The following is a 27147-nucleotide window of genomic DNA, read 5'->3' as shown; positions in this document are numbered from 1 at the left end:
GTTTCCAAGTGAAAACATGAATTTGGTGTGAAAGAATACAAGGATAAACAATCACAGCAGGTTTTGATGATATAATACCTTTTATAGGTTTTTCTGAAACTCTTCAGTTCATAAGTTTCAAACTGGGACTCCAAGTGCCTATTAATAAAGTTTCAAGAACCTATTAAAAATAAAAATAAAACTCTCATTTTGGAGAAAGTGAATTAATAATAAGCAATCTCACAATTACCCTATTTGCTTCTTTGCTTGCAGTTTTAAGAATCAATTAAGAAGGAAGCCATGGAGATGCAATAATTTTGATTTTATTTAACGACTGCCCACACATACACACACACAATATGACAGAATGAACTCTGTTCATTTAGGCAAACCATGTAATATCACAGTAATCCAAGTCTGTGCGACAATCACTAATGCCAAAGAAGCTAAAGTTGAACAGTTCTATGATGACCTACTAACACCAAAACAAGAAGTCCTTTTCATCATAGGTCACTGGAATGCAAAAGTAGGAAGTCAAGAAATACCTAGAGTTACAGGCAAGTGTGGCCTTGAAGTATAAAATGAAGCAGTGCAAAGGCTAACAAGTTCTGGCAAGAGAATGCACGTCATAGGAAACACTCTCTTTCAACAACACAAGAGATGATTCTGCACATAGACATCGCCGGATGGTCAACACAGAAATCAGATTGCTTATATCTTTGCAGCTGAAATGGATAAGCTCTTTACAGTCAGCAAAAGCAAGACTGGGAGCAGACTGTGGCTCAGACCATGAATTTCTTACTGCAAAATTCAGATTTAAAATGAAGAAACTGGGGAAAACCACTAGACTATTTAGTTAAAAGCCCTTATGATTATACAATGGAAGTAACAAATAAATTAAAGGTATTAGATCTGATAGACAGAGTGCCTAAAGAACTATGGACAGAGGTTTGTGACATTCTACAGGAGGCAGTGATCAAGACAATCCCCAAGAAAAAGAAATGCAAAAAGGCAAAATGGTTGTTTGAGGAGGACTTACAAATAGCTGAGGAAAGAAGAGAAGGAAAAAGCAAAGGAAAAAAAGGAAATATAAACCCATCTGAATGCAGAGTTTCAAAGAGTAACAAGTAGAGATAAGAAAGATTTCCTCAGTGATCAAGGGACAGAAATAGAGGAAAACAATAGAATGGGAAAGACTAGAGATCTCTTCAAGAAAATGAGAGAATCCAAGGGAACACTTCATGCAAATATGGGCACAATAAAGAACAGAGATTGTATGGACCTAAAAGAAGTAGAATATATTAAGAAAAGGTGGCAAAAACACACAGAAGAACTATATAAAAAGGGTCGTCCTGACATAGATAACCATGATCGTGTGCTCACTCACCTAGAGCCAGACATCCTGGAGTCTAAAGTCAAGTGGGCCTTATGAAGCATCACTACCAACAAAGCTAGTGGAGATGATGGAATTCCAGCTGAGCTATTTCATATCCTAAAAGATGATGTTGTGAAAGTGCTGCACTCAATATGCCAGCAAATTTGGAAAACTCAGCAGTGGCCACAGGATTGGAAAAGGTCAATTTTCATTCTAACCCCAAAGAAAAGTGATGTCAAAGAATGTTCAAACTACTGCACAATTGCACTCATCTTACTTGCTAGTAATGTAATGTTTAAAATTCTCCATTCCGGTATTCTGGCCTGGAGAGTCCCAGGGACGGTGGAGCCTGGTGGGCTGTTGTCTATGGGGTCGCACAGAGTCGGACACGACTGAAGAGACTTAACATAACATAACATAACATAAGCTCAGTTTAAATAGGAGAATAGAACACCCGAGTCCTGTGTTCCCCTTCCAATCTCTCCTTCGGGTGGTCTGTACTGGGTCTCATTGATAGAGCGGTTTTTCAAAGCTCTTCCGGCAGCGACGCTGGAGAGCGCGGGTTCTCGCGAGATCGCCGCCGGAAGTGGGTGGTTGCGGAGGCTCAGAGACTTCTCTCCCCGGAAGCCGCTGGTTTCTTCGGAGCTGCTGCAGCCGTCTTCCCTGTGGCGCTCTCCCCAGGGAAAGAGTTCACCGGACGCGGCCCTTCCCAGCGCCGAGCTCGCCCCTTTGGCTTCACCAGTATACAGAGGCGCGGCCCAGCCGGCTGAGCCCCCGAAATCCCCGGCTCCTCCCTCCCTCCGTCTGCGCTGCAGTTAGGCCGCGCCCAGAGGCCTAGTCCGCGGGAGTTCCGGCGGGTGATGCCAAATACAGCCATGAAGAAAAAGGTGCTGTTAATGGGGAAGAGCAGGTCGGGGAAGACCAGCATGAGGTCGATTATCTTTGCCAATTACATCGCTTGCGACACCCGGCGCCTGGGTGCCACCATTAATGTGGAGCACTCCCACGTCCGATTCCTGGGCAACCTAGTGCTGAATCTGTGGGACTGTGGCGGTCAGGACACCTTCATGGAAAATTACTTCACCAGCCAGCGAGACAACATCTTCCGTAATGTCGAGGTTCTGATTTATGTGTTCGACGTGGAGAGCCGCGAACTGGAAAAGGACATGCATTATTACCAGTCGTGTCTGGAGGCCATCCTCCAGAACGCTCCTGATGCCAAAATCTTCTGCTTGGTGCACAAGATGGATCTGGTTCAGGAAGATCAGCGTGACCTGATTTTTAAAGAGCGAGAGGAAGACCTGAGGCGTTTGTCTCGCCCGCTGGAGTGTGCTTGTTTTCGAACATCCATCTGGGATGAAACGCTCTACAAAGCCTGGTCCAGTATTGTCTATCAGCTGATTCCAAATGTCCAGCAGCTGGAGATGAATCTCGGGAATTTTGCCCAGATTATTGAGGCCGATGAAGTTCTGCTGTTCGAAAGAGCCACGTTCTTGGTCATCTCCCATTACCAGTGCAAAGAGCAGCGTGATGTCCACCGATTCGAGACGATCAGCAACATAATTCAGCAGTTCAAGCTGAGCTGCAGTAAATTGGCCGCTTCTTTCCAGAGCATGGAAGTTAGGAATTCTAACTTCGCTGCTTTCATCGACATCTTCACAACAAACACGTACCTGATGGTGGTTATGTCGGATCCGTCCATCCCTTCTGCGGCTACTCTGATCAACATTCGCAATGCCAGGAAACACTTTGAGAAGCTGGAGAGAGTGGATGGTCCCAAGCGCAGCCTCCTTATGCGTTGAATATTGCCAAAATACGCTCTCTGAAAATACTTAATTGCCTCCCCCCCCCCCATTTTTTTTTCAATATTCATAATGTCGTGTGCTTATAAGTGGGCTTTGAAATGTGTGCTGCTTATCATTTTCATCTCTTTCTTCCCTTCTCCCCAGTCTTTTGGACTCTATTTACTCAGTTATCCAGTAGAGCTTTAAAGATGGCCTTTCTGAAAAGTTGTATGGGGTAACACTAGTGGGTGGTGATGTATGTGTGTTCTGATTACCTGGTTATAGTAGATATACACAAAGCCTTTACAATATCTTCTGTATTCCTTACAAGGTTGCAAAGATGGAATGTTATTTTATCAGCAAGGTATTAAAATGCGTTTATAAATTCTTCCTGGCTTCAATCATGAATAAACATTTGCTGTTAGCAGTTTAAAAAATAAATAAATAAAATTCTCCAAGCAAAGCTTCAATAGTACATGAAATAAGAATTTCCAGATGTTCAAGCTGGATTTAGAAAAGGCAGAGGAACCAGAGGTGAAATTGCCAACATCTGCTGCATCATAGGAAAAGCAAGATGATTCCAGAAAAACATTTACTTGTTTACAATTTTTGGCTATTAAAATACACAGAATGCTGTAAAAAAAAAAAAAATTACTTCTGCTTTATTAACTATGCCAAAGCCTTTGACTGTGTAGATCATATCAAACTGTGGAAAATTCTTAAATAGATTAGAATATCAGACCACCTTATCTGTCTCCTGAGAAATCTGTGTGCAGGTCGAGAAGCAACAGACAGAACTGGACATGGAACAACTGAATGGTTCCAAATCAAGAAAGGATTACATCAAGGCTGTATATTGTCACCCTGCTTATTTAACTTATATGCAGGGTATATCATGTGAAATGCAAGATGAAGCACAAACTGGAATCAAGATTTCTGGGAGAAGTATCAATAACCTCAGATATGTAGATGACAATACCCTTATGGCAGAAAACAAAGAACTAAAGAACCTCTTGGTTAAAGTGAAAGAGGAGAGTGAAAAAGTTGGCTAAAACTCAACTTTTAGAAAACTATAATCATGGCATCCGGTCCCATCACTTCATGGTAAATAGATGAGGAAACAATGGAAACAGTGACAGACTTTATTTTCGGGGGCTCCAAAATCACTGCTGATGGTGACTGTAGCCATACTTTAAAAGCTATACTTTTAAATTAAGCCATGAAATTAAAAGATGCTTGCTCCTTGGAAGAAAAGCTGTGACAAGCCTAGACAGCGTACTAAAGAGCAGAGACAATACTTTGCCAACAAAGATCTGTCTAGTAAAAGCTATGGTTTTTCTAGTAGTCATGTATAGATATCAGAGTTGGGCTATAAAGAAAGCTGAGCACTGAAGAATTGATGCTTTTGAACTGTGATGGTAAAGAAGACTCTTGAGAGAGTCCCTTGGACTGCAAAGACATCAAACCAGTCAATCCTAAAGGAAATAAGTCCTGAATATTCTTTGGAAGGACTGGTGCTGAAGCTGAAACTCCAATACTTTGGCCACCTGATGGAAAGAACTGACTTATTGGAAAAGACCCTGATGCTGGGAAAGACTGAAGGCAGGAGCAGAAGGGAATGACAGAGGATGAGATGGTTGGATGGCATCACCAACTTGATGGACAGGAGTTTGAACAAGCTCTAGGAATAGGTGATAGACAGGGATGCCTGACATGGTTCAGTCCATAGTGTCACAAAGATCAGATGTTACTGTGCAAATGAACTGAACTGAAGGACTGCAAATATAAAGAAAAAAAAAATTCTGGTTCACTAATATTCATATAATTTAAGGAGAAAATGTTCTCCCTCACAAGCAAAGAAATATCATGTTCACAGATTGAAATAGAAATACTCTTAAAGTCTATCTTTAGAAAGTGTTTTTCTCCTAACACAAGCTACATTAAATATGCTCATTTAATTCTATAATGCTTAACTATGTTTATATTCTAAATTATAAAAATTTTCAAAGAGGAAACTACTATATGTTCAAATAACTGTATAGTTCTGAAATATATTACATCTCCAATATTCAGTTATTAAATAAAAAATAAGGTAAGGATACAGACAAACATATATACATACATGTGCAGGTATATAATATATAATCTATTAATTAAGTTTGAGGGCTTCCCTTGTGGCTTAGTTGGTAAAGAATCCACCTGCAAGGGAGGAGACCTGTGTTTGATCCCTGAGTTGGGAAGATCCCCTGGAGAAGGGAAAGGCTACCCACTCCAGTATTCTGGCCTAGAGAATTCCATGGACTGTAGAGTCCATGGGGTTACGAAGAGTCGGACACGATGAGCCACTTTATTTTGAAAATATTAATCTGTGTCACCTCCTCCATTCCTGAACCCTTACTTTTCCTAATATAGCCTTTGAATATAACTTTCCCTGAATCTAAGATGTCTTTGAACCTGCTTTTCACCTGACTTAGCTGGATAAGAATTTCTTGCTCAAAGAAGTCTTTTTATAACAACACCTTTGACCATTCTGAGATACTATGTTAGTCCTTTCTCTTAGAGCCCTGGTATCAAATCTGTTTGAGAAACACATTATTATAACTATTATTATTTTTAGTAAATCTGTCTCTCTCAATGAATTATAAGGTACAAGAAAGCAGGAAGTATGACATTTTCATTGTTATTGCTCACCAGTGGGTCCCTTGTACCTAGCAAAAAAAGGATGAACACAATCAGAGTCACATAAACTTCTCTCTTTCACTATAATAGGTACATCAAAAAGCTATTCTGGTATTTCTACCAAAAATATTTATATCTCACCATGTTTTCCTCACCTATAATGATTAATAAACTTTTTTGAGCTATACTTTTAAATTAAGCTTGACTGCCTCATTTCACATTTTAGTGACCATCCAAAGACAAGCCCTTTAATTGTTTAAAAGTATAAATTGTAAAATAAATGGGATCTGCATTATGTATAATTACTCATGTAGTAAACATAACATGAATTGCCCCATTTGATGAGATTTTTTTAGAATCCATTTGCACTGTGGCATTGAATGTAACCAGATACATCTCATTTCTGCTTGGTTTTTGAGTTATAGACCACTATGCATTTGAAAAGAAAATAGCCACAAAGTGAGGGGATATCCTGTTTACACAGTGCAAAAACTTGCCAAACATGTCTGTCAAACATTTTCAAGAGTTCATCTAAAACAAAATATTGAAATGGGGAAAAAGTAGTCATTTACATTTAAAATAAAAATGTCTTATTTTATAAGTAAATATACCTGTAAGAATATAAAATATATTATGTTCTTTATATTTTAATATAATATTTGAAAAGCAATTTATATGAATCTTATCTGGAGGATATGTAGAGAACCATAAATTTCAGAAATGTACTCACCTAGTTTAATAGACTTGCATTTTTACAATTTTTTAAATTATGGATAATGCTTTTAAAAATATATGGAAAAACTTTTTTGTTACTACTTATAATACAGGAAAGAGTAAATTTCACTAAAAAAGAAAACATATATTAAAAGCAATCAATTAATCACTTATGAAGCTAGAATGAAAACTTTAAAAGAAAAAGTGGTAAAACATAGCTGTCATTACAAAAATTAGTTAAGGATATACAAATAAAAAGATGTAAAACTTGACACCCAATTTGAAAAATGAAAGGGTAGAAAAATGTTGAACCTTAGAAGTGATCAAAATCATGTAGTTATTAGATATAAACAATTATATGAAAGCCTTATGGTAACTACAAAGCAAAAATCTATAGTAAATGCACAAAGGATGAAAATAAATATAAGCATACCACCAAAGAAAGTCATCAGACCACAAAGAAAGAGAGCAAGAGGATAGGGAAGAACACAGAGAAATTATAAAACAGCCAGAAAACAATTAGCAAAATGAAAATAAAGTGCAAACTTACCAGTAATTACCTTAAAAGTAAGTGGCTTGAACTCTCCAATCAAAAGACATAGAAGAGTTGAATGGATAAAACAATAAGACACTTTTACATGTTGCCTACAAGAGACTCACTTTAGATGTAAGGACCCATGTACACTGAAAATAAAGAGATGAAAAAAAGATATTCCATGTAAATATAAATCAAAAGAAAGCTGGAGTAGCTATATTTACATCAGAAAAAAACAGACTTTAAAACAAAAATGTAATAAGAGATAAGGATGAGTGTTACATAATGATAGAGGGGTCAGTCCAAGAAGAGTACATAAAATTTGTAAATTTTTATTTGTCCAACATTGGAGTACCTAAATACATAAAGAAAATATCAACAGACCAAAAGGGAGACATAAATAGCAACACAAGAAGAGTAGGGGACCTTAATACCCTACATACATCATGCAGATAGAAAATCAATAAGGAAACACAGGCCTGAAATGACATATTAGACCAGATAACTTAGAAACTTAAACAGGATTCCATCTAAAAGCAGCAGAATACAAATTCCTTAATGCACATAAAACATTTTCCAAGATAGATCACATGGTAGGCCACAATTTAAAATTCTTAATAAATTTAAGAAGACTGAAATCAAGTATAATTTCCAACCACACTGGTATGAACAAAAAATTAATTGCATGAAGAAAACTATAAAAATCACAAATATGTGGAAATTAACACATTACTGAACAACGAATGGGTCAAAGAAGAAATAAAAAAATAATTTAAAAAATACCTAGGGACAAATGAAAGGGGGCATTAATGAGAGAAATTGAAGAATACACAAATAAATGTAGGGATATTCCAGTCTTATGGATAGGAAGAATAAATATTGTTAAAATGTCCATACTACCCCAAGCAATCTATAGGTTCATTGCAACCCCTATCAAAAAACCAATATCATTTTTCATGGAAATGGAAGAAACAATCCTAAAATTTGTGTGTAACTTCAAAAGATCCTGAATATCCAAAGTAATATCCAAAAGTAATATCCAAAGACAGAGAAAAAAAAAAAAAAAAAAGCTAGAGGCACCAGAAGCCCTGATTTCAAATAAAGCTAAAGTAATGGAAACAGTATGGCACAAAATCAGACACACAGATAAACGGAACAGAATAAAGAACCAGATATAGATACACAGATATATGTTCAATTAATTCATGACAAAGGAGTCAAAATATTCAATGGGAAAAGGACAGTCTCTTAACAAAAATGATGCTAGGAAAATTAGACAGCCATACGCAAAAGAAAAAAAAAAACATATTTTAAACCACATGCAAAAATTAACTCAAAATGGGTGAAAGGGTTGAATGTAAGACCTTTAGCCATAAAACTCTTAGAAGAGAACACAGATATAAGTCAAGCAAACTCCTTGACATAAGTCTTTGCAATAACTTTTTGAATCTGATACCAAAAGCAAAAGCAACAAAAGCAAAAATGAACAAGTGGGACTATATAAAACTAAAAAGCTTTTGTATGGCAAAGGAAACCATCAACAAAATTAAAATGCTATCTACTAAATAGGAGAAAATATTTGCAAATCCTGTATCTGATAAGGGGCTACTATCCAAAATACATAAGAAACTCAACAAATCTCAATAGCAAAACAACAAGCAATCTGATTTTAACATAAAAGAGGAGAAGATCTAAATAGACAAAGAAGATATACAGATGACCAATAGCTACATAATAAGATGCTCAACATCATTAATTATCAGGAAAATGTAAATCAAAACTACAATGAGATATCATCTCACATTGGTTAGAAGGGTTATTTTCAAAAAGACAAGAAATAAGTACTTGCAAGCACATGGAGAAAAGTAATCCTTTTGCACTGTTTGAGGAATGTAATCTGGTGCAGCCACTGTAAAAAGCAATATGGAAGTTACTCCAAAAAATAAAAAATGGAGCTATTAATACCATATGATTCAGCAATTCTACTGGGCATTTACCCAAAGAAAGCAAAAACACTACAGACATATATAAACCCATGTTTACTGAAAACATTATTTACAATAGTGAAGAGATGAAAACTACTTAAGTGTCCTTGAGGAAAAAATGGAGAAATAAATTGTAATATGTAATATTATTTATATAATAAAATCTTGCCATTTATGACAACATAGATGAACCTTGAAGGCATTAAGTCAAGTAAGAGAGAAAGAGAAATATCATATGTTTATTTGTTATTGCTATATTCTTTTGTGCTCAGTCACTCAGATGTGTCTGACTCTTTGCAACCCATAGACTGTAGCCTGCCAGGGTCCTCTGCCCATGGAATTTTCCAGGCAGGAATACTGGAGCAGGTTGCCATTTCTTACTCCAGAGGATCTTCCTGACTCTGGGATCAAACCCACGTCTCTTGCATCTCCTGCAATGGCAGGAGGATTCTTTATCACTAGCACCACCTGGGAAGCTTGCTATAATATTAACATCATTTTGATATCAAGAATTTTAGTGTTGATTTATGATTTACATATTTTAAGTAAGGTACATGTTAAGGATCTAATTTTTATTAACACCCAGCTTAACATTCCAATCATAAATCTTAGAAATTAATAAAAATAACAAGCCATAAAAAATGTTTCCAAGTCTAATTTAAACATATTTTTCTCATAAGTGGCATAATGACAAGATGGGAGCTCTTTCCTTCAAGTATGCCACCAATGCTGAATTCAGAAATAGATATATCTGGAAGACCAAGGAAATAGAGCACCAGTGGGAAAACACAGTATGTTTCCTTCCTTTTATTCATTCAAAGACTCTTTACAACAAAAGAACAAAAATACTTTGTCTGCAATAAATACCCCATTAGTGTGATATATATATATACATATATTTGGAAAATAAGGAATTTAATAAACATGGGTAATCAATCACATGTTACAGTGTAGCGTTTTCCTTTTGGTTTTACATATCAATAGTTTTGGGACATCCCAATGGTTGTGAGTGAGGTGTTGGAATAATCAGCATCAGGTGTTCAGAAACTCCTGAAATTTGAGAATTATGGCTCTCTGATCAGAGGACTTCTATGACTTTCAATCATTATGCTCTTCTAAAACACATGTATTCTTTTGATGTGTACTACAGAACAGGAACACATACACTTTCTTTGGATCAAGCTGAATTATCTTATATAATCTTTACTGTGACTTTTTGATAATCTGAAATATAACAGTAGGTTGAAGCAGCAATGAATTTATCATGAAATGCACAGATATATCTAGTTGCTTGCTAAATATTTAGATTTGTATGTTCCACACGACTATTAAGTATAAATCCTCTAACTAGAATTTATCACCTTCCTTCATCCAAATATCTATCTCATCCTCTAAAATACATTTTTTAATGAAAATGCAAAAAATCTGCCCAAGAGTTTAAGCAAGAATCAGGAAGTAATGATAGCTATTACTTTTTTGCTTACTTCTTTAAATAGGATTTTGTATACCCAACCTATGCAACATTTTCCCACTCAACTTCCTCCTTTCAGTCCCTACTTGTGATGGCCATTTTTCTACTTCTCTCATGGATTAACTGATATATAATCTCTCTCTTGTTCTTCCTAACACAGTATTAGCAATGTTGACAGTGCATTTTCTTAACTGCAAATCTTAATTATCCACTGAGCTAATGTTTTTAATTACCCAAAATATTTAGAATAGATTTCAAGATTTAGAATACATTTTCAAGATCGTTGTTTATTTCTGTTAGTCTCTCAATTGTATCTGACTCTTTGTGACCCCATGGACTATAGTCTGCCAGGCTACTTTGTCCATAGAATTCTCCAGGCAAGAGTACTGGAGTGTGTTGCCATTCCCTCCTCCAGGACCCAGGGATAGAACCCAGGTCTCCTGCATTGCAGGTAGATTCTTTACCATCTGAGCCGCCAAGGAAGCCCAAGATCATTAGTTTATCGCAAAAATAGTCTATAATCTCACCTCTCCTGGTCTGAACACACCCTCTAAACACTGCTGCTGCTGCTGCTGCTGCTAAGTCGCTTCAGTCGTGTCCGACTCTGTGCGACCCCATAGACGGCAGCCCACCAGGCTTCCCCGTCCCTGGGATTCTCCAGGCAAGAACACTGGAGTGGGTTGCCATTTCCTTCTCCAGTGCATGAAAGTGAAAATTGAAAGTGAAGTCGCTCAGTTGTGTCCGACTCTTCGTGACCCCATGGACTGCAGCCCACCAGGCTCCTCCATCCATGGGATTTTCCAGGCAAAAGTACTGGAGTGGGGTGCCATCACCTTCTCCCTCTCAACACTAACTATGCTCAAATGGTAAGAATGTACTTGTAGCTACTCAAAATGATCTATGAATCCATAATATCCTCATCCAAGTAGAAGAGTGAGGAAGAGATTTTAAAAATGAAACAAAACAACAAGAATAAAACAAGACATAGCAGCGGGAGACAATATTTTCAAAATTTTCATAAAACTTTGGTAAAATAGTAACACTGGGACTCTAAGGAGAGCTTGATTGGTAAATAAGACAAATTTGAACACGTTGAATCTGGGCATAAATTAATCAATTTAAAAATCAAATTCTAGAGAAGTCATGAAGAATGTAAGAAAGAACATGTTTACCAATGCACAAGTATGTTATGTGACTGTTTTGTGCATTGAAGACTGAATAATTGAAAAATAAATAGAAAAAGCAGAAATTTCTTAATTTATGAAAGAACAGTAAATTATTATGCTTTTGCAATCTTACAAATACCTAAAAAGAAACAGAATTCACTTCTCTTAAGTTTTGAAATCCCCTGCTGAAAATGCCACTATATTGTAGCTGCTGCTCTCCCAAGGGTAGAACTGTAAGACAGGACTGATAGCCCATTTCCCTGTGTACAAGGCAATTTTATCTTAAAAGAGACATCAAACAATCACTTGGGGGAATTAGGTATCATTGCTGCCTAGTGCCTTGGTGAATCCATCCGGGGACAATTTCCATGTTCTTTGTTTAAGCTAATAAAGTTGTGACCTAAAGTTGTATTCCATTAAGGAATCTCTAGAGTCTTTTATTGCCTAAGGGGACCTAGAATCAGCAGTGAGGAAAATGGGATGGTGAAAGATGTTATGTTCCTGGCTCTGTGTTCACAATGCATTTATCAAATGACAGCTTGTGTACTGTACTTGTATATTTTAAAATGACATTTTAGAGATTTAAGGCATTCGGTGTTCATATGTATCAAAACAAGAAAAATTGACAAGGGGCCATAAACTAACATGCTATAGTGACACAACAACAAAAATCAAAGCAAATGTCTGGCTTTCTTTTACATGCACCCAGATCTCATTTCTTCATCTTGGTAAAGTCAAGGTGACAGCACTTCATTCACTGAAAGGTGTTGGCTATCTGTATTACATGGTATAATTATTTTAAGATTACATTACTCTATATAGCAGACACTGTTATGGTTTCTATTCCTGAGACTCATCACTGTATCCTGACATATTGGACACAAGCAAATTTAAAATAAATGAGGAAATAAATGACTGCTTTAAAATGAACAAGTTAATAACTGCTTTTACATTAGATATTAGAAAATAAGCTACCATATACTATGATTTTATAACATCCTTATTTTAGAAATATTTTTGAAATATGAATTGTGAAAATAATATCAAGTAGCAATACAGGCATACCTCATTTTACTTTGTTATTTTGCACTTTGTAGATGTTGTGCTTCTTACAGATTGAAGGCTTGGGGCATCCTTGCATCAAACAAGTTTATTGGTTCAGTTTTTCTAACAGCTCATGTTCACTTCCTATCTGTGTGTTGCACTTAGTAATTCTTGTAATTTTCAAACCCTGTGCCAGCAAAAAGATTATGACTTACTGAAGGATCAGACAAATGGCTAGAAATTTTAAGCAATAAAGTATTTTTAGTGAAGATATATACATTGCCTTTTTGGACAGAATGTTATCACGTACTTAACAGACTACAATACAGCATAAACATAATTTTTATATGCATTGGGAAACCAAAGTAATTTGTAAATTGCTTTATTGCGATATTCACTTTATTGAAGTACTCTGTAACAAAATCCACAAAATTTCAGAGGTATGCCTGTATAGTATATTGCTCTTATTTTGATAACACTTTACTGCCATATATCTTAATCTGTAATTCTATCTTACTCTGATATATAATAACATGTATATAATTATGACCATAGCAAAATATCCTCATTATTTATTAACTTTTCTCATGAATGCAATACTCTAAAATAAAGTAAGGACTATCTAGGAATAACAAACATTTTGTGTACTCCAAATGAGGGTTTTACTCTTACCACATACTATTTGAGAAAATATTAGATGACAAGATCTATTATAGATTTAATAATAATTATGTATTTTACCATTGTAAAACAGCATCTATACATATCTAAAAAATATGAACATATATAATTGTTTTGTGTGGGTTATATGGGTTTCCCAGGCAGTGCAGTGGTAAAGAATCTGCCTTCCAATGCAGGAGATGCAAGAGACAGACATGGGTTTGATCCATGGGTCAGAGAGATCCCTTGGAGTAGGAATGGCAACCTACTCCAGTACTTGTGACCGGAAAATTCTGTGAACAAAGGAGCCTGGGGATACAGTCCATTGGGTTGCAAAGAGTTGGAAATGACTGCATGACTGAGCACACACGCATGCTGTGGATTATATGCATCTCTGGACTTCTTACAATACTGTACTGTGTCCGTGATTTTTATTTTTATTTTTAATGTTTTATTTTGTATTGGTGCCATAGTCTTCTCCCATGTGCTGTATAGTTGGTCCTTGTTGGTTATTCATTTTAAATATATGTTAGTGACTTTTGAATTCTACAAATTAGTAACTGCTTATCAGACCACCGATGTGAAGAGCCAATGCATTGCAAAAGACCCTAATGCTGGGAAAGATTGAAGGCAAGGGTGAAGGGGGTGGCAGAGGATGAAATAGATGGTCAGATAGCACCACTGACTCAATTGACATGAATTTGACAAAATTCCAGGAGATAGTGAAAGACAGGGAATACTGGTGTGCTGAAGTCCATGGGGCACAAAGAGTTGGCTATTACTTGGTGACTGAACAACAACAACAATCTGACCACTAACATTTATGCTAAAACACTTTAAAATGTTACATTGTTTGGATTGGAAAATTTCTTCAAGCATAATTTTAATTTTCTGTAAAGAAGTTCCTATACACCCGATTGGAGAAGGCCATGGCATCCCACTCCAGTACTCTTGCCTGGAAAATCCCATGGATGGAGGAGCCTGGTGGGCTGCAGTCCATGGGGTCACTAAGAGTTGGACACTGAGCGACTTCACTGTCACTTTTCACTTTCATGCATTGAAGAAGGAAATGGCAACCCACTCCAGTGTTCTTGCCTGGAGAATCCCAGGGACAGGGGAGCCTGGTGGGCTGCCATCTATGGGGTTGCACAGAGTCGGACACGACTGAAGTGACTTAGCAGCAGCAGCAGCATACACCCCAAAGTGGAACTCAGAGCTGAGACTAATACATATCTGTCCTTTATAGTAATGATCTAGTGTAGACAGGACTTTAAAATGTTAGGTCCTTGATAGAAGAGATTATCCTTTATATTCAGCATTCTACTTAAACAAAAGAAATGCTCAAAGCCATGCCTATTAAACCAACAGTTATGCAAGAGCAACTACCCAGGTGAAGGAGATCTCATTTACATATGTCAAATTAAGTCCCCATGTTCCAAAAAAGATGCCAGAAATTTAAGTGAGTTTTAAATAGGTCAGGAAAATCTACTCAAGTTTAGAAGGGCCTCTCAGCTACTAGACAAGTGATTATATCCCAGGCAGCACTTGAAAGCCAGAAACTGCCATGCTGTGCTGAATAAATTCTCCTCAATGACCTTTCCATGACAGTTTTCTCATTTCCTATAATGTGGAGACAATTAGGTGTTAAATTACGTGTTTGTGGAGCAAAGAAGCAACCTTTGAAGCAAAGGTTTTGCTAAGGAATGTATGGGGTGAACGAGTAACAATAGCTCCTAACAAGTAACGTAGTTGTACAACGTCCAGTTCCTTAATTTAACAAATGAGAAAAACTGATGTCCAAATAACTTCACTGACTTGATGAGTGTAACTCAGCAATTTTGAGTCAGAATAATACTAGAACTGACAGTTAAACTCTCAGTCTAGTGATCTTTCCATCAAAATGTTAGTTTTGTACTTTCAAGTGATTCAAGTTAGCTCTTTGTCTTTCTAATCATTCATTCACCTAACAGCAATTTACTGATGTTTGTGAGGCAAATCCCAAACCTGAACCTGCATGGCAGTTTCTAGCTTTTCAGAGATTAAAAATACTCCCTCAAAGAAATCATGTTCCTCAATCAAGACATATAGAATTTTGAGAAATTTCTGTGTTTAAGTACCATTTCAGGTGTTGGGCATAGAGCAGTGCAGAAGACAAAAAAATCTGCCTTTCTTATTGAGCATAGCCAATAATTACAAGCGTGCAAAAGATCCTATATTTAAAGTGTACATTAAGTGTTTTAAGCATATAGAGGTAAAGAACCCCCATATACTTTAGCATCTGAGACAGGAAAGGGTCAGAGAAAAGTTTCATCTTGGTTGGACCAACAGAGGCTAAAAGAAGAAAATAACCTAAATAAAAGCAAAGCTAGAAAAAAAAAAGCAAAGCTAGGAAGAAACAAAACAAAGCTAGGAAGAACAAAGTATGTTTTGGGACTTTGGGGAGGTTAGCATGGGAGAAAGTGGAGGATTCTGGGTATAGACCTGTAGAGTTAGGCAGATGTCACATACCATTAAAATTGCTTTAAAAAGTTCTTCAGTTTAGTTCAGTTCAGTCGCTCAGTCGTGTCTAACTCTTTGCGACCCCATGGAATGCAGCACACCACAGATGGTTAAATACAATGATAAATGAGAAAGTAAACTACATAGTTTCATTCACTTCATAAACTTACATTCAATGAGAATAAAAATTATCTTTGCTCAGCCCCTTTAATTTTCCCCTAGTAGTTTTTACTACATCACTAAATTAACACCCTCTCAATTTAGGCAAAATCTAGTATAAGGTGGCCAACAAAAATTTGTCCTTTCTTTTTCCAGAAACATTCTACCTTCTGTTAATTTAAATTCTACCAAATTTTCAACAGCCAACTCACACCCAGTTTTCCCAGAATTTCTGATTTCACCATTCAGAAACTAGCATTTGGCAGTTTTGTTATAGGTCTTTTCATATTGGTTATCTTTACTTCCCCAAATAAATTATAAGCACAAGGAAATTGAAAACTAATCTTATACATTAATTTGTGCATTCTCATAGGAGCTACCAGAGTGTCCTATAACGATTAAAAAATAAAAATAAAAAACAAGTAATTCCTCTCTATGAATAATTTACTGGCCAAAATGCACATGGAAACAAATTGGGTTGGGCCAAAAGTTCCTTTAGTTTTTTAAGTAAAACTAAAAGACACATTTTCCATTTTCACCAAGAACTTTATTGAACTACATATTCACTGTTTTGTTCCATTACCTCCTACCATTTTTCAGGCAGCTTCATAATTCTAATTTTCCAAAGCTTTTTTTTTTTTCTTTAATCTTTTTGAGCAGAGAACCATTCCAGGTGCATTTTATAGTTTTCCAGAAAATTAAAATTTTTTTCTATTAAGAGAATTTTGTAAACACCAAAAGAAATGAACATCCAAAGATTCAATGTCTGGTGAATATGGTGGATGAACCAGAACTTACCAGCCAAGTTGGAACAGTTTTTGCCTGGTCATCAAAGAAACATGCAGTCTTACAGTATCCTGATGGAAGTTTATGTGTTTCTTGTCAACTAATTTCAGACACTTTTCATTGAGTGCTGTTTTCAATGGTCTAAGTGGGAGCAGTACTTGTTGGAATTAATCATTTCGTTTTCTAGAAGGAGCTAATAATATGGGACTTCCTCCCAATCCCACCATATGCAACACATCACAGTTTCTGGATGAAGACTGGCCTTTGGTATGGTTGTTGGTGGCTCATTTTGCCTGCTGCACAATCTCTTCCGCTCCATAGTATTATACAGTATCCAATTTTAGTCACCCTTCTCAATTTGTTTCAAAAACAGAACATTTTCCTTATGTTTCAATACAGAATCACATGCAGAAATACAGTCAAAGAGCTTTTCTTCACTTAACTTTTGTGGAACCCAAACAACAAAGTGATTAACATAACCAAGCTGGTGCAAATGATTTTCAGTGCTTGATGTGGATATTTTGAGTATGTCAGCTATCTCCCACATGGTATAACATTGATTGTTCTCAATGTCCTGATTTGATCACTATTGATTTCAATGGATCTACCCCTCCATGAAATGTCATCCAGTAAGAAATCTCCATCATGAAACTTTGCAAAACATTTTTGACACCTTCTCCGTAAACAGAACAAATCTTTTTTTTTTTTTTTTTTGCATTTCAGTTTGCATTTTTTTCTTTTTTTAATTTTTTTTTATTCTTTTTATTCTTCCAATTTTATTTTATTTTTAAACTTTACATAATTGTATTAGTTTTGCCAAATATCAAAATGAATCCGCCACAGGTATACATGTGTTCCCCATCCCGAACCCTCCTCCCTCCTCCCTCCTCCCTCCCCATACCATCCCTCTGGGCCGTCCCAGTGCACCAGCCCCAAGCATCCAGCATCATGCATCGAACCTGGACTGGCAACTCGTTTCCTACATGATATTTTACATGTTTCATTGCCATTCTCCCAAATCTTCCCACCCTCTCCCTCTCCCACAGAGTCCATAAGACTGTTCTATACATCAGTGTCTCTTTTGCTGTCTCGTACACCGGGTTATTGTTACCATCTTTCTAAATCCCATATATGTGCGTTAGTATACTGTATTTATGTTTTTCCTTCTGGCTTACTTCACTCTGTATAATAGGCTCCAGTTTCATCCACCTCATTAGAACTGATTCAAATGTATTCTTTTTAATGGCTGAGTAATACTCCATTGTGTATATGTACCACAGCTTTCTTATCCATTCATCTGCTGATGGACATCTAGGTTGCTTCCATGTCTTGGCTATTATAAATAGTGCTGCGATGAACATTGGGGTACACGTGTCTCTTTCCCTTCTGGTTTCCTCAGTGTGTATGCCCAGCAGTGGTACCTCATAGTGGTTTTGATTTGCATTTCTCTGATAATGAGTGATGTTGAGCATCTTTTCATGTGTTTGTTAGCCATCTGTATGTCTTTTTTGGAGAAATGTCTATTTAGTTCTTTGGCCCATTTTTTGATTGGGTCGTTTATTTTTCTGGAGTTGAGCTGTAGGAGTTGCTTGTATATTTTTGAGATTAGTTGTTTGTCGGTTGCTTCATTTGCTATTATTTTCTCCCATTCTGAAGGCTGTCTTTTCACCTTGCTAATAGTTTCCTTTGATGTGCAGAAGATTTTAAGGTTAATTAGGTCCCATTTGTTTATTTTTGCTTTTATTTCCAATATTCTGGGAGGTGGGTCATAGAGGATCCTGCTGTGATGTATGTTGGAGAGTGTTTTGCCTATGTTCTCCTCTAGGAGTTTTATAGTTTCTGGTCTTACGTTTAGATCTTTAATCCATTTTGAGTTTATTTTTGTGTATGGTGTTAGAAAGTGGTCCAGTTTCATTCTTTTACAAGTGGTTGACCAGATTTCCCAGCACCACTTGTTAAAGAGATTGTCTTTAATCCATTGTATATTCTTGCCTCCTTTGTCGAAGATAAGGTGTCCATATGTGCGTGGATTTATCTCTGGGCTTTCTATTTTATTCCATTGATCAATATTTCTGTCTTTGTGCCAGTACCATACTGTCTTGATAACTGTGGCTTTGTAGTAGAGCCTGAAGTCAGGTAGGTTGATTCCTCCAGTTCCATTCTTCTTTCTCAAGATCGCTTTGGCTATTCGAGGTTTTTTGTATTTCCATACAAATTGTGAAATTATTTGTTCTAGCTCTGTGAAGAATACTGTTGGTAGCTTGATAGGGATTGCGTTGAATCTATAAATTGCTTTGGGTAGTATACTTATTTTCACTATATTGATTCTTCCAATCCATAACATGGTATATTTCTCCATCTATTTGTGTCCTCTTTGATTTCTTTCACCAGTGTTTTATAGTTTTCTATATATAGGTCTTTAGTTTCTTTAGGTAGATATATTCCTAAGTATTTTATTCTTTCCGTTGCAATGGTGAATGGAATTGTTTCCTTAATTTCTCTTTCTGTTTTCTCATTATTAGTGTATAGGAATGCCAGGGATTTCTGTGTGTTGATTTTATATCCTGCAACTTTACTGTAGTCATTGATTATTTCTAGTAATTTTCTGGTGGACTCTTTAGGGTTTTCTATGTAGAGGATCATGTCATCTGCAAATAGTGAGAGTTTTACTTCTTCTTTTCCAATTTGGATTCCTTTTATTTCTTTTTCTGCTCTGATTGCTGTGGCCAAAACTTCCAAAACTATGTTGAATAGTAATGGTGAAGCAACCGACAAACAACTAATCTCAAAAATATACAAGCAACTCCTACAGCTCAACTCCAGAAAAATAAACGACCCAATCAAAAAATGGGCCAAAGAACTAAATAGACATTTCTCCAAAAAAGACATACAGATGGCTAACAAACACATGAAAAGATGCTCAACATCACTCATTATCAGAGAAATGCAAATCAAAACCACTATGAGGTACCATTTCACACCAGTCAGAATGGCTGCGATCCAAAAGTCTACAAATAATAAATGCTGGAGAGGGTGTGGAGAAAAGGGAACCCTCTTACACTGTTGGTGGGAATGCAAACTAGTACAGCCACTATGGAGAACAGTGTGGAGATTCCTTAAAAAACTGGAAATAGAACTGCATTTTTTTCTTAAAATAACGACACTTAATATGCTGAAAATGTTGCTCTTTTCCCATCTTCAGTATTAAAATGCTTACACAAAAATTTACCAATTTTGATCATTTTTTAAAAATGCATGCTGATATGAAGCTGTCGTAATACCTTCCAACAAAATTGTTTTGAATGAAGTTAAAGACAACTATTGTTTTCCTCATGGAAAACAAACCTTGGTAAATTCTTCGAGAGATGGGAATACCAGACGACCTGACCTGCCTCCTGAGAAATCTGTATGCAGGTCAAGAAGCAACAGTTAAGAACCGGACATGGAACAACAGACTGGTTCCAAATTGGAAAAGGAGTACGTCAGTGCTGTATATTGTCACCCTGCTTATTTAAGAGTATATCATGTGAAATGCCAGGCTGGATGAAGCACAAGCTGGAATCAAGATTGCTGGGAGAAATATCAATAACCTCAGATATGCAGATGATACCACCCTTATGGCAAAATGTGAAGAACTAAAGAGCCTCTTGATGAAAGTGAAAGAGGAGAGTGAAAAAGTTGGCTTAAAGCTCAACATTCAGAAAACTAAGATCATGGCATTTGGTCCCATCACTTCATGGCAAATAGGGGAAGCAGTGGAAACAGTAACAGACTTTATTTTGGGGGGTTCTAAAATCACTGCAGATGGTGCCTGCAGCCATGAAATTAAAAGACACTTGCTCCTTGGAAGAAAAGCTATGACCAACCTAGATAGCATATTGAAAAGCAGAGATATTACTTTGCCAGCAAAGGTCCGTCTAGTCAAAGCTATGGTTTTTCCAGTAGTCATGTATGGATGTGATAGCTGGACTATAAAGAAAGTTGAACACCAAAGAATTGATGCTTTTGAACTGTGGTGTTGGAGAAGATCTTGAGAGTCCCTTGAACTGCAAGGAAATCAAACAAGTCCATCCTAAAGGAAATCAGTCCTGAATATACATTGGGAGGATTAGTGTTGAATCTGAAGCTCCAATACTCTGGCCACCTGATGTGAAGAACTGACTTATTGGAAACGATCCTGATGCTGGGAAAGATTTTAGGCAGGAAGAGAAGGGGACGACAGAGAATGAGATGGTTGAATGGCATCACTGACTTGGTGGACATGAGTTTGAGCAAACTCCAGGAGTTGGTGATGGACAGGGTAGCCTGGTGTGCTGCAGTCCATGGGTCACAAATAGTTGGACACGACTGAGTGACTGAAGTGAACTGAACTGAAAGACAACTAAGCACTACTAGCGCCAGCATACAGAATGAACTAAATGAAACTTTCGGCTCACTCGGTGGTAAAACCCAACAATAATGTGATTTCCGTGTCAGTTGACTCTCAGACTTTTGGGTCTTTCATCTCACTTCACTGATGTTGTTTAGCTCACAATAATAGAAACATGCAGTTTATATGACTAAATATTTATATTAGTCCTCACGTAGATTATTGGCAAGATGAGTTGCTTGGCATAAACACTAGTGTTTCATTTTAAACACATTATTTTTATTACTTGTTTCTATTTATTAATCCACCAATGATACTAAGTATAAAAAGATCAATGCTGCTTGCATTTTCTGGAAAACAGAAACAAAGCAGCCTCCAGTATAATCAGAGTAACAGCCTCATAATCAACAATATTTTTCTTAGTTTTTTCATATTAATATAGTTTTATCTCTTTTTCCTAGAAAAAAATTACTTTAGAATATAAAGGACAGACTCACTTCCAGAAAGTGGAACCATGTCTTGTCTTGATTTTGGATGATGCTGCTAGAGATTGTATTCCTTTTGTTCCTTGCAACTGAAAGCTTTACTTGCTGTTGCCTACAACGTTTCCTAAAGAGTATTGTTCTAGACTTTCCCTCTTGATATCCCAAGGTCAAATCTGACAGAGAGCTGTCAGAAAAGAGAAGGAAAAAAAATTCATTCCATTGGTTTTTTTTGGAGAGGTTCAAAATTTATTTTTAATATAAATTTATTTATTTATCTTTTGGGGCTAGCCTTAGTTCCATAACCAGGGATGGAACCTGCATTTCTGGCAGTGCAAGTGCAAGGTCTTAACCACTGGACTGCCAAGGAAGTGCCTCCACTGTGCTTTTTCCTTTGTCTGAGCTAGAACTATTAAGAGGGAAGGGATTATTTTGTTCTTTTTATGTCTGAGTAATATTCCATTGGCTATATGTACCACACCTTCTTTATCTATTCTTCTGTTGATGGGCATTTTGGTTGCCTTCATGCGTGGCTATTGTAAATAGCACTGTAATGAACACGGGGCTGCATGAACCCTTTTGAGTTATGGTTTTCTTTGGATATATGCCCAGGAGTGAGATTGCTGGATCATAAAGTACCTCTATTTTTAGTTTTTTCTGGAATCTCCTTACTGTTCTCCGTAGTGGTTGTGCCAATTTACATTCCCAGCAGCAGTGTAACAGGGCTTCTCATCTCTTCTAAAAGAATAGCAATCTATTTGTAATGCTTTTTTGTAATTCTCTGCTGAATTACTCTGCAAAGTTAGAATGCAAATTCCTAAGATGATTATTTTGACTGCCATGTTATAATTTTTTAAATTGGAGCATAGTTGATTTTCAATATAGTTTCAGGGGTACAATGTAGTGATTCAATATTTTTTTCATATTATACTCCATTTAAAGTTATTAGAAAATATTAGCTATACTCCTTGTACTGTATAACATATATCCTCATAGCTTATTTAGCTTGTACATAGTAATTTGTACTTCTTAATTTTCTATCCCTGTCTCGGTCAGCCTCCCTTCTCTCTCCCAACTGGTAACCACTAGTTTGTTCTTTATATGTGTGAATCTCTCTCAATTGGGCTGACCAAAAAGTTCATTTGAGTTTTTCCATAAAATGTTATGGGAAAATTTAATGAGCTTTTTGACCAACCCAATATTAAACTATATACATTCATTTGTTTCATTTTTTTAGATTCCACATATGTAACATCACATAGTATTTGTCTTTTTCTGTCTGACTTCATTAAGGATAATATTGTGTCGGTCCATCCACATTGCTACAAATGACAGAATTTCATTTTTTTTAATCTAAATAACGTTTCATTGCATATGCATGTCACATATTCTTTATTCATTCATCTTTTGGTAGACACTGGGTTTCTTCAATATTTTGACTATTATAAATAGTCCTGCTAGAACACTGGGATGCATGTATCTTTCTGAAGGAGTGTTTTTATTTTCTTTGGAAGTATACTCAGGAGGGGAATTGCTAAAACATATAATAGAGAGTTCTACTTTTGAGGAACATCCATAATGTTTTCCATAGTGGCTGTGCCAATTTACATTCCTACCAACTAGGGTCCGTTTTTCTCTATACCCTTGCCATATTTTGCAAAATTTTCTTATTAAATATTAACTAACTTAGAGGCTGACATTCCATACAGATTTAGATATATTAAATTTGGCTATTTTATTTCTAATATAATCATGATACTACAATGCATATAATATTGTGCTCTATAAATCACAATAAAATTTTAAAAAAGCATTGATAGTAGATTACATATCTAGAAAATCATGATACTCATATACCCAGCAAAATATGCATGCGTGTGTGTCTGTATATATACCAGGGCTTCCCTGGTGGCTCAGATGGTAAAGAATTGCCTGCAATGCAGGAGACACAGAAAACCCAGGTTCGATCCCTGGGTTGGGAAGATCCCCTTGAGAAGGGAATGACAGCCAACTCCAGTACTCTTGCCTGGAGATTCCCATAGACAGAGGAGCCTGGAAGGCTACAGTTCATGGGGTCGCAGAGTTGGACACGACTGAGTGAGTAATGCACACACAAGACAGGTTTATAAAAAATGAAAACAAATGATTACCATTTGCTCTTGAGTCAGTTTGCTAATAAATTGAACAATAAATGATTTTATACTTGAATAATATAGAAAGTAAATTACAACATGAGGTTATTGACAATATAAAGGAATAAAGAGTGTGATATTAGTATGCAGTAAGCAGATGATAATGTGTCTTTCCCTCGTCAATGATTTTGATTTTATGTAAGTGATGGGCTTGGCTGAATCCAAAACATTTAACATTTAATTGTAATCATAATTTGCCAGCTCTATAGTATGCCATCCTTAAAATAGAACATCCAACAAATGCAAAAGCAGATTTTTTACTGGAAATTTGTAACACCTCAATGCCTATCATTGGGAAATTTATTTGCAAATCCAATATCTTATTATTTTCTAATTTAAAAGCACTTAGGAAAAAATAACCCTAAGAGAGGAAAGAATTATATTGTAAAGAAAGTACTAGTAACATTTGACACTTAATGACACTTTCCTTCGCATATGAAGGCACATTTCAGAGATTTTTTGCAGTAAACCCATTTCTACATTTCTTATTCTTTTAGAAATTTACATAGTACAATGATCTTCAGTATATTCAGTCAATTTTATGGGGAAAGAATATCTCCAATTTTAGGGAGAACTAGTGATAATGATTATTTTTCTAGTAGTCATGTATAGATGTGAGAGACAGACTATAAAGAAAGCTGAGCACTGAAGAATTGATGCTTTTGAACTGCGGTATTGGAGAAGACTCTTGAGAATCCCTTGGACAGCAAGGAGGTCCAACCAGTCCATCCTAAAGGAAATCAGTCCTGAATATTCATTCATTGGAAGGACTGATGCTGAAGCTGAAACTCCAAAACTTTGGCCACCTGATGCAAAGAACTGACTCATTGGAAAAGACCCTGATGCCTGGAAAGATTGAAGGTGGGAGGAGAAGGGGACAGCAGAGGATGAGATGGTTGGATGGCATCACCGACTCAATGGACATGAGTTTGAGTAAGTTCTGGGAGTTGGTGATGGATAGCAAGGTCTAGCATGCTGCAGTCCATGGGGTTGCAAACAGTCGGACACAACTGAGTGACTGAACTGAACTGAAGTGATAATGCTTATTATTATAATGAAACAGTTATATGTCTGCACAATTTGAGTGTTAAGGAAAAAAATTAGAGAGCACGTTTGTGTTCTTGTGACTGTGTGACTATGTCTATGAATGTGTATACTGAGTATAAGAAACAGCTGTGAACATATATAATTGGCTTACTAATAACCTAAAAAGCAGACAAATCTTACAACCCTGTATGCTAATCATCTATAGCAGAGGCTGGCAAGCTCTGTAAAAATAGTAAGCATTTAGACTTTATGGACCATATGGTATTTGTCGCAACTCCTCAACTCTGTTATTGTCGTGGGAAGAGTACTCATAGGCAATACAGAAACAAACCGGTATGGCTGTGCTTTAATAAGATTTTATTTATCCAAACAGTTGGCAGGTTGGTCTTGACTCATGAGCCAAAGTTTGCCCATTCTTGATCTATGAACAGAAAAGCTAATACGTGTTTGACTTAACAAATGATTTAAGCTGAATAATTATAAGAACTGATCATTTTAATCTACTTTACTACCTTATTTCACTGGGGAATTTAATGAGGGATTTGTTGAAAATCAATAGATAGCTAGTGGGAAGATGCTATATAACACAGAGAGTCCAGCCCACACTTTGTGACCACCCAGAGTGGTGGGATGGTGGGGAGAGGAGGCTCAACAGGAAGGAGCCTGTTGTATGGCAGTTGTGTGGCAGAAGCCGACACTTCATTGTAGAGCAAATACTTTCCACTTAAAAATAAAAATAAACCTGCTTATGTTTTGCAAAAGGAATTGGGATTTTAAGCATTTATATTTCTGACACATAAATTAAAAATACAAAAGATACCTGAAGAATCAAAGTATTGATGTTATTTTAATAGCTTATATAAAGTATATTTAAATAAATTTATGCAAATCAATACACATGTGTATATGCACAGTGATAATTTTATCAGCATATTTTTAACCTTCACCTTAAAAACTATACACTCAATTGACTATATTACTATGAATATATATACTTATATATTAAATATATATATTTTTAAAAATCCTCAGCATAGTATTTATAAATACAATATTGATATGTAGAAGAAAATTAAATGGCTATATCTTGATATTTGTAGAATACTTTAGGGGTTTCTTCTAAGTTACTAAATGGTATCTAAAACAACATACATTTGTTTTATAATCCCCCCAAAACATTCAAACTTCAGGAATTCTGAGTACTATTTTTTTTCCAGAGAAAGACATAGGTCTAGAGCAGATCATCTTAAGGAACATTCTTATAAACATATATGCCAGAGGTGGAAGATAAAAATTATTATAAATAATGTTTTAAACTTTAAAAGTCACTGTGCTACATTTTGTAAAGCATTTTGTTAAATTTTAATGCTTATTTCTGAATTCTAAAATAGGTCTTTACAAAATATTTAGGGTCTTTCCTGGTGGCTCAGTAGTAAAGTATCTGCCTGCCAGTGCAGGAGACTTGAGTTAATCTCTGGGCTGGGAAGACACCCTAGAGAAAGATGACAATCCACTCCAGTATTCTTGCCTGGAAATCCCATGGACAGAGGAGCCTGGCAGGCTACAGTTCATAGGGTCCCAAAAGAGTCAGACTTAGACTCTATGACATGACTTAAAGACTAAACAACAACAAATATGTAGGCTTCACATTTCTACTTAACTTTCCAAGTGGTATTTAATGCCCCTTTAAACATAAAAGTTTATTAATGTACAAAATGTTATAGTTTTAAGCTATAACTTAAAACACTTGAAATAACTTGTGAAACATGCAATATATGTTTTAGTACGAAGCTAAAACAAGCTACAATTCAAAATTTCATACCTGCATTATGCTTTACCTGGATATTAAATTAAACTTTATACCTTGCTTTAACTATATGGGCTTCACACTTTTCCCTGAAAGTCACTTAGCTTTTCAAATTTTAATTATTTAGCATCACTTCTGCCAAAAAAAAAAAAAAAAAAAGCACAAATCAATTCAATCTTCCAACAAATAAAAATTAGACAAAAAATAAAATGTAGTTTTTAGAAAATAAAAATTTAAGCTGTCAGTGAGCAGGGGAAACATATACTTAAAGTATTCTAAAGTATACTGTGAGATAAAAAAGAATAATCTATATTATAAAATATTGTAGAAAAATATGAGATTACATATAATTATATAATATGTGATCACATTATTAATAATTCTGTAATATTTACATAAATAACTGACTATGCA

General features: G+C 36.0%; 2 protein-coding genes across 2 annotated transcripts in view; one reads left to right on the top strand and one right to left on the bottom strand.

The window, feature by feature from the left end:
* Positions 1-27147, bottom strand: part of ZNF804A (zinc finger protein 804A) — a 352626-nt gene that overhangs the window by 103806 nt on the left and 221673 nt on the right. The window lies entirely within an intron of this gene.
* On the top strand, positions 293-3258 carry LOC147378704 (ras-related GTP-binding protein A-like). Its single transcript, XM_086371282.1, has one exon. The coding sequence runs from the start codon at positions 2215-2217 to the stop codon at positions 3154-3156; it is 942 nt and encodes a 313-aa protein (XP_086227408.1). The 5' UTR covers positions 293-2214; the 3' UTR covers positions 3157-3258.

The sequence above is a fragment of the Bos grunniens genome, chromosome 2, assembly GCF_055505025.1.
Source record: "Bos grunniens cultivar Pamir isolate PY7600 chromosome 2, Bosgru_T2T1.0, whole genome shotgun sequence".
Classification (NCBI taxonomy): Eukaryota; Metazoa; Chordata; class Mammalia; order Artiodactyla; family Bovidae; genus Bos; species Bos grunniens.
This window is presented reverse-complemented; position numbering and strand designations above follow the sequence as displayed.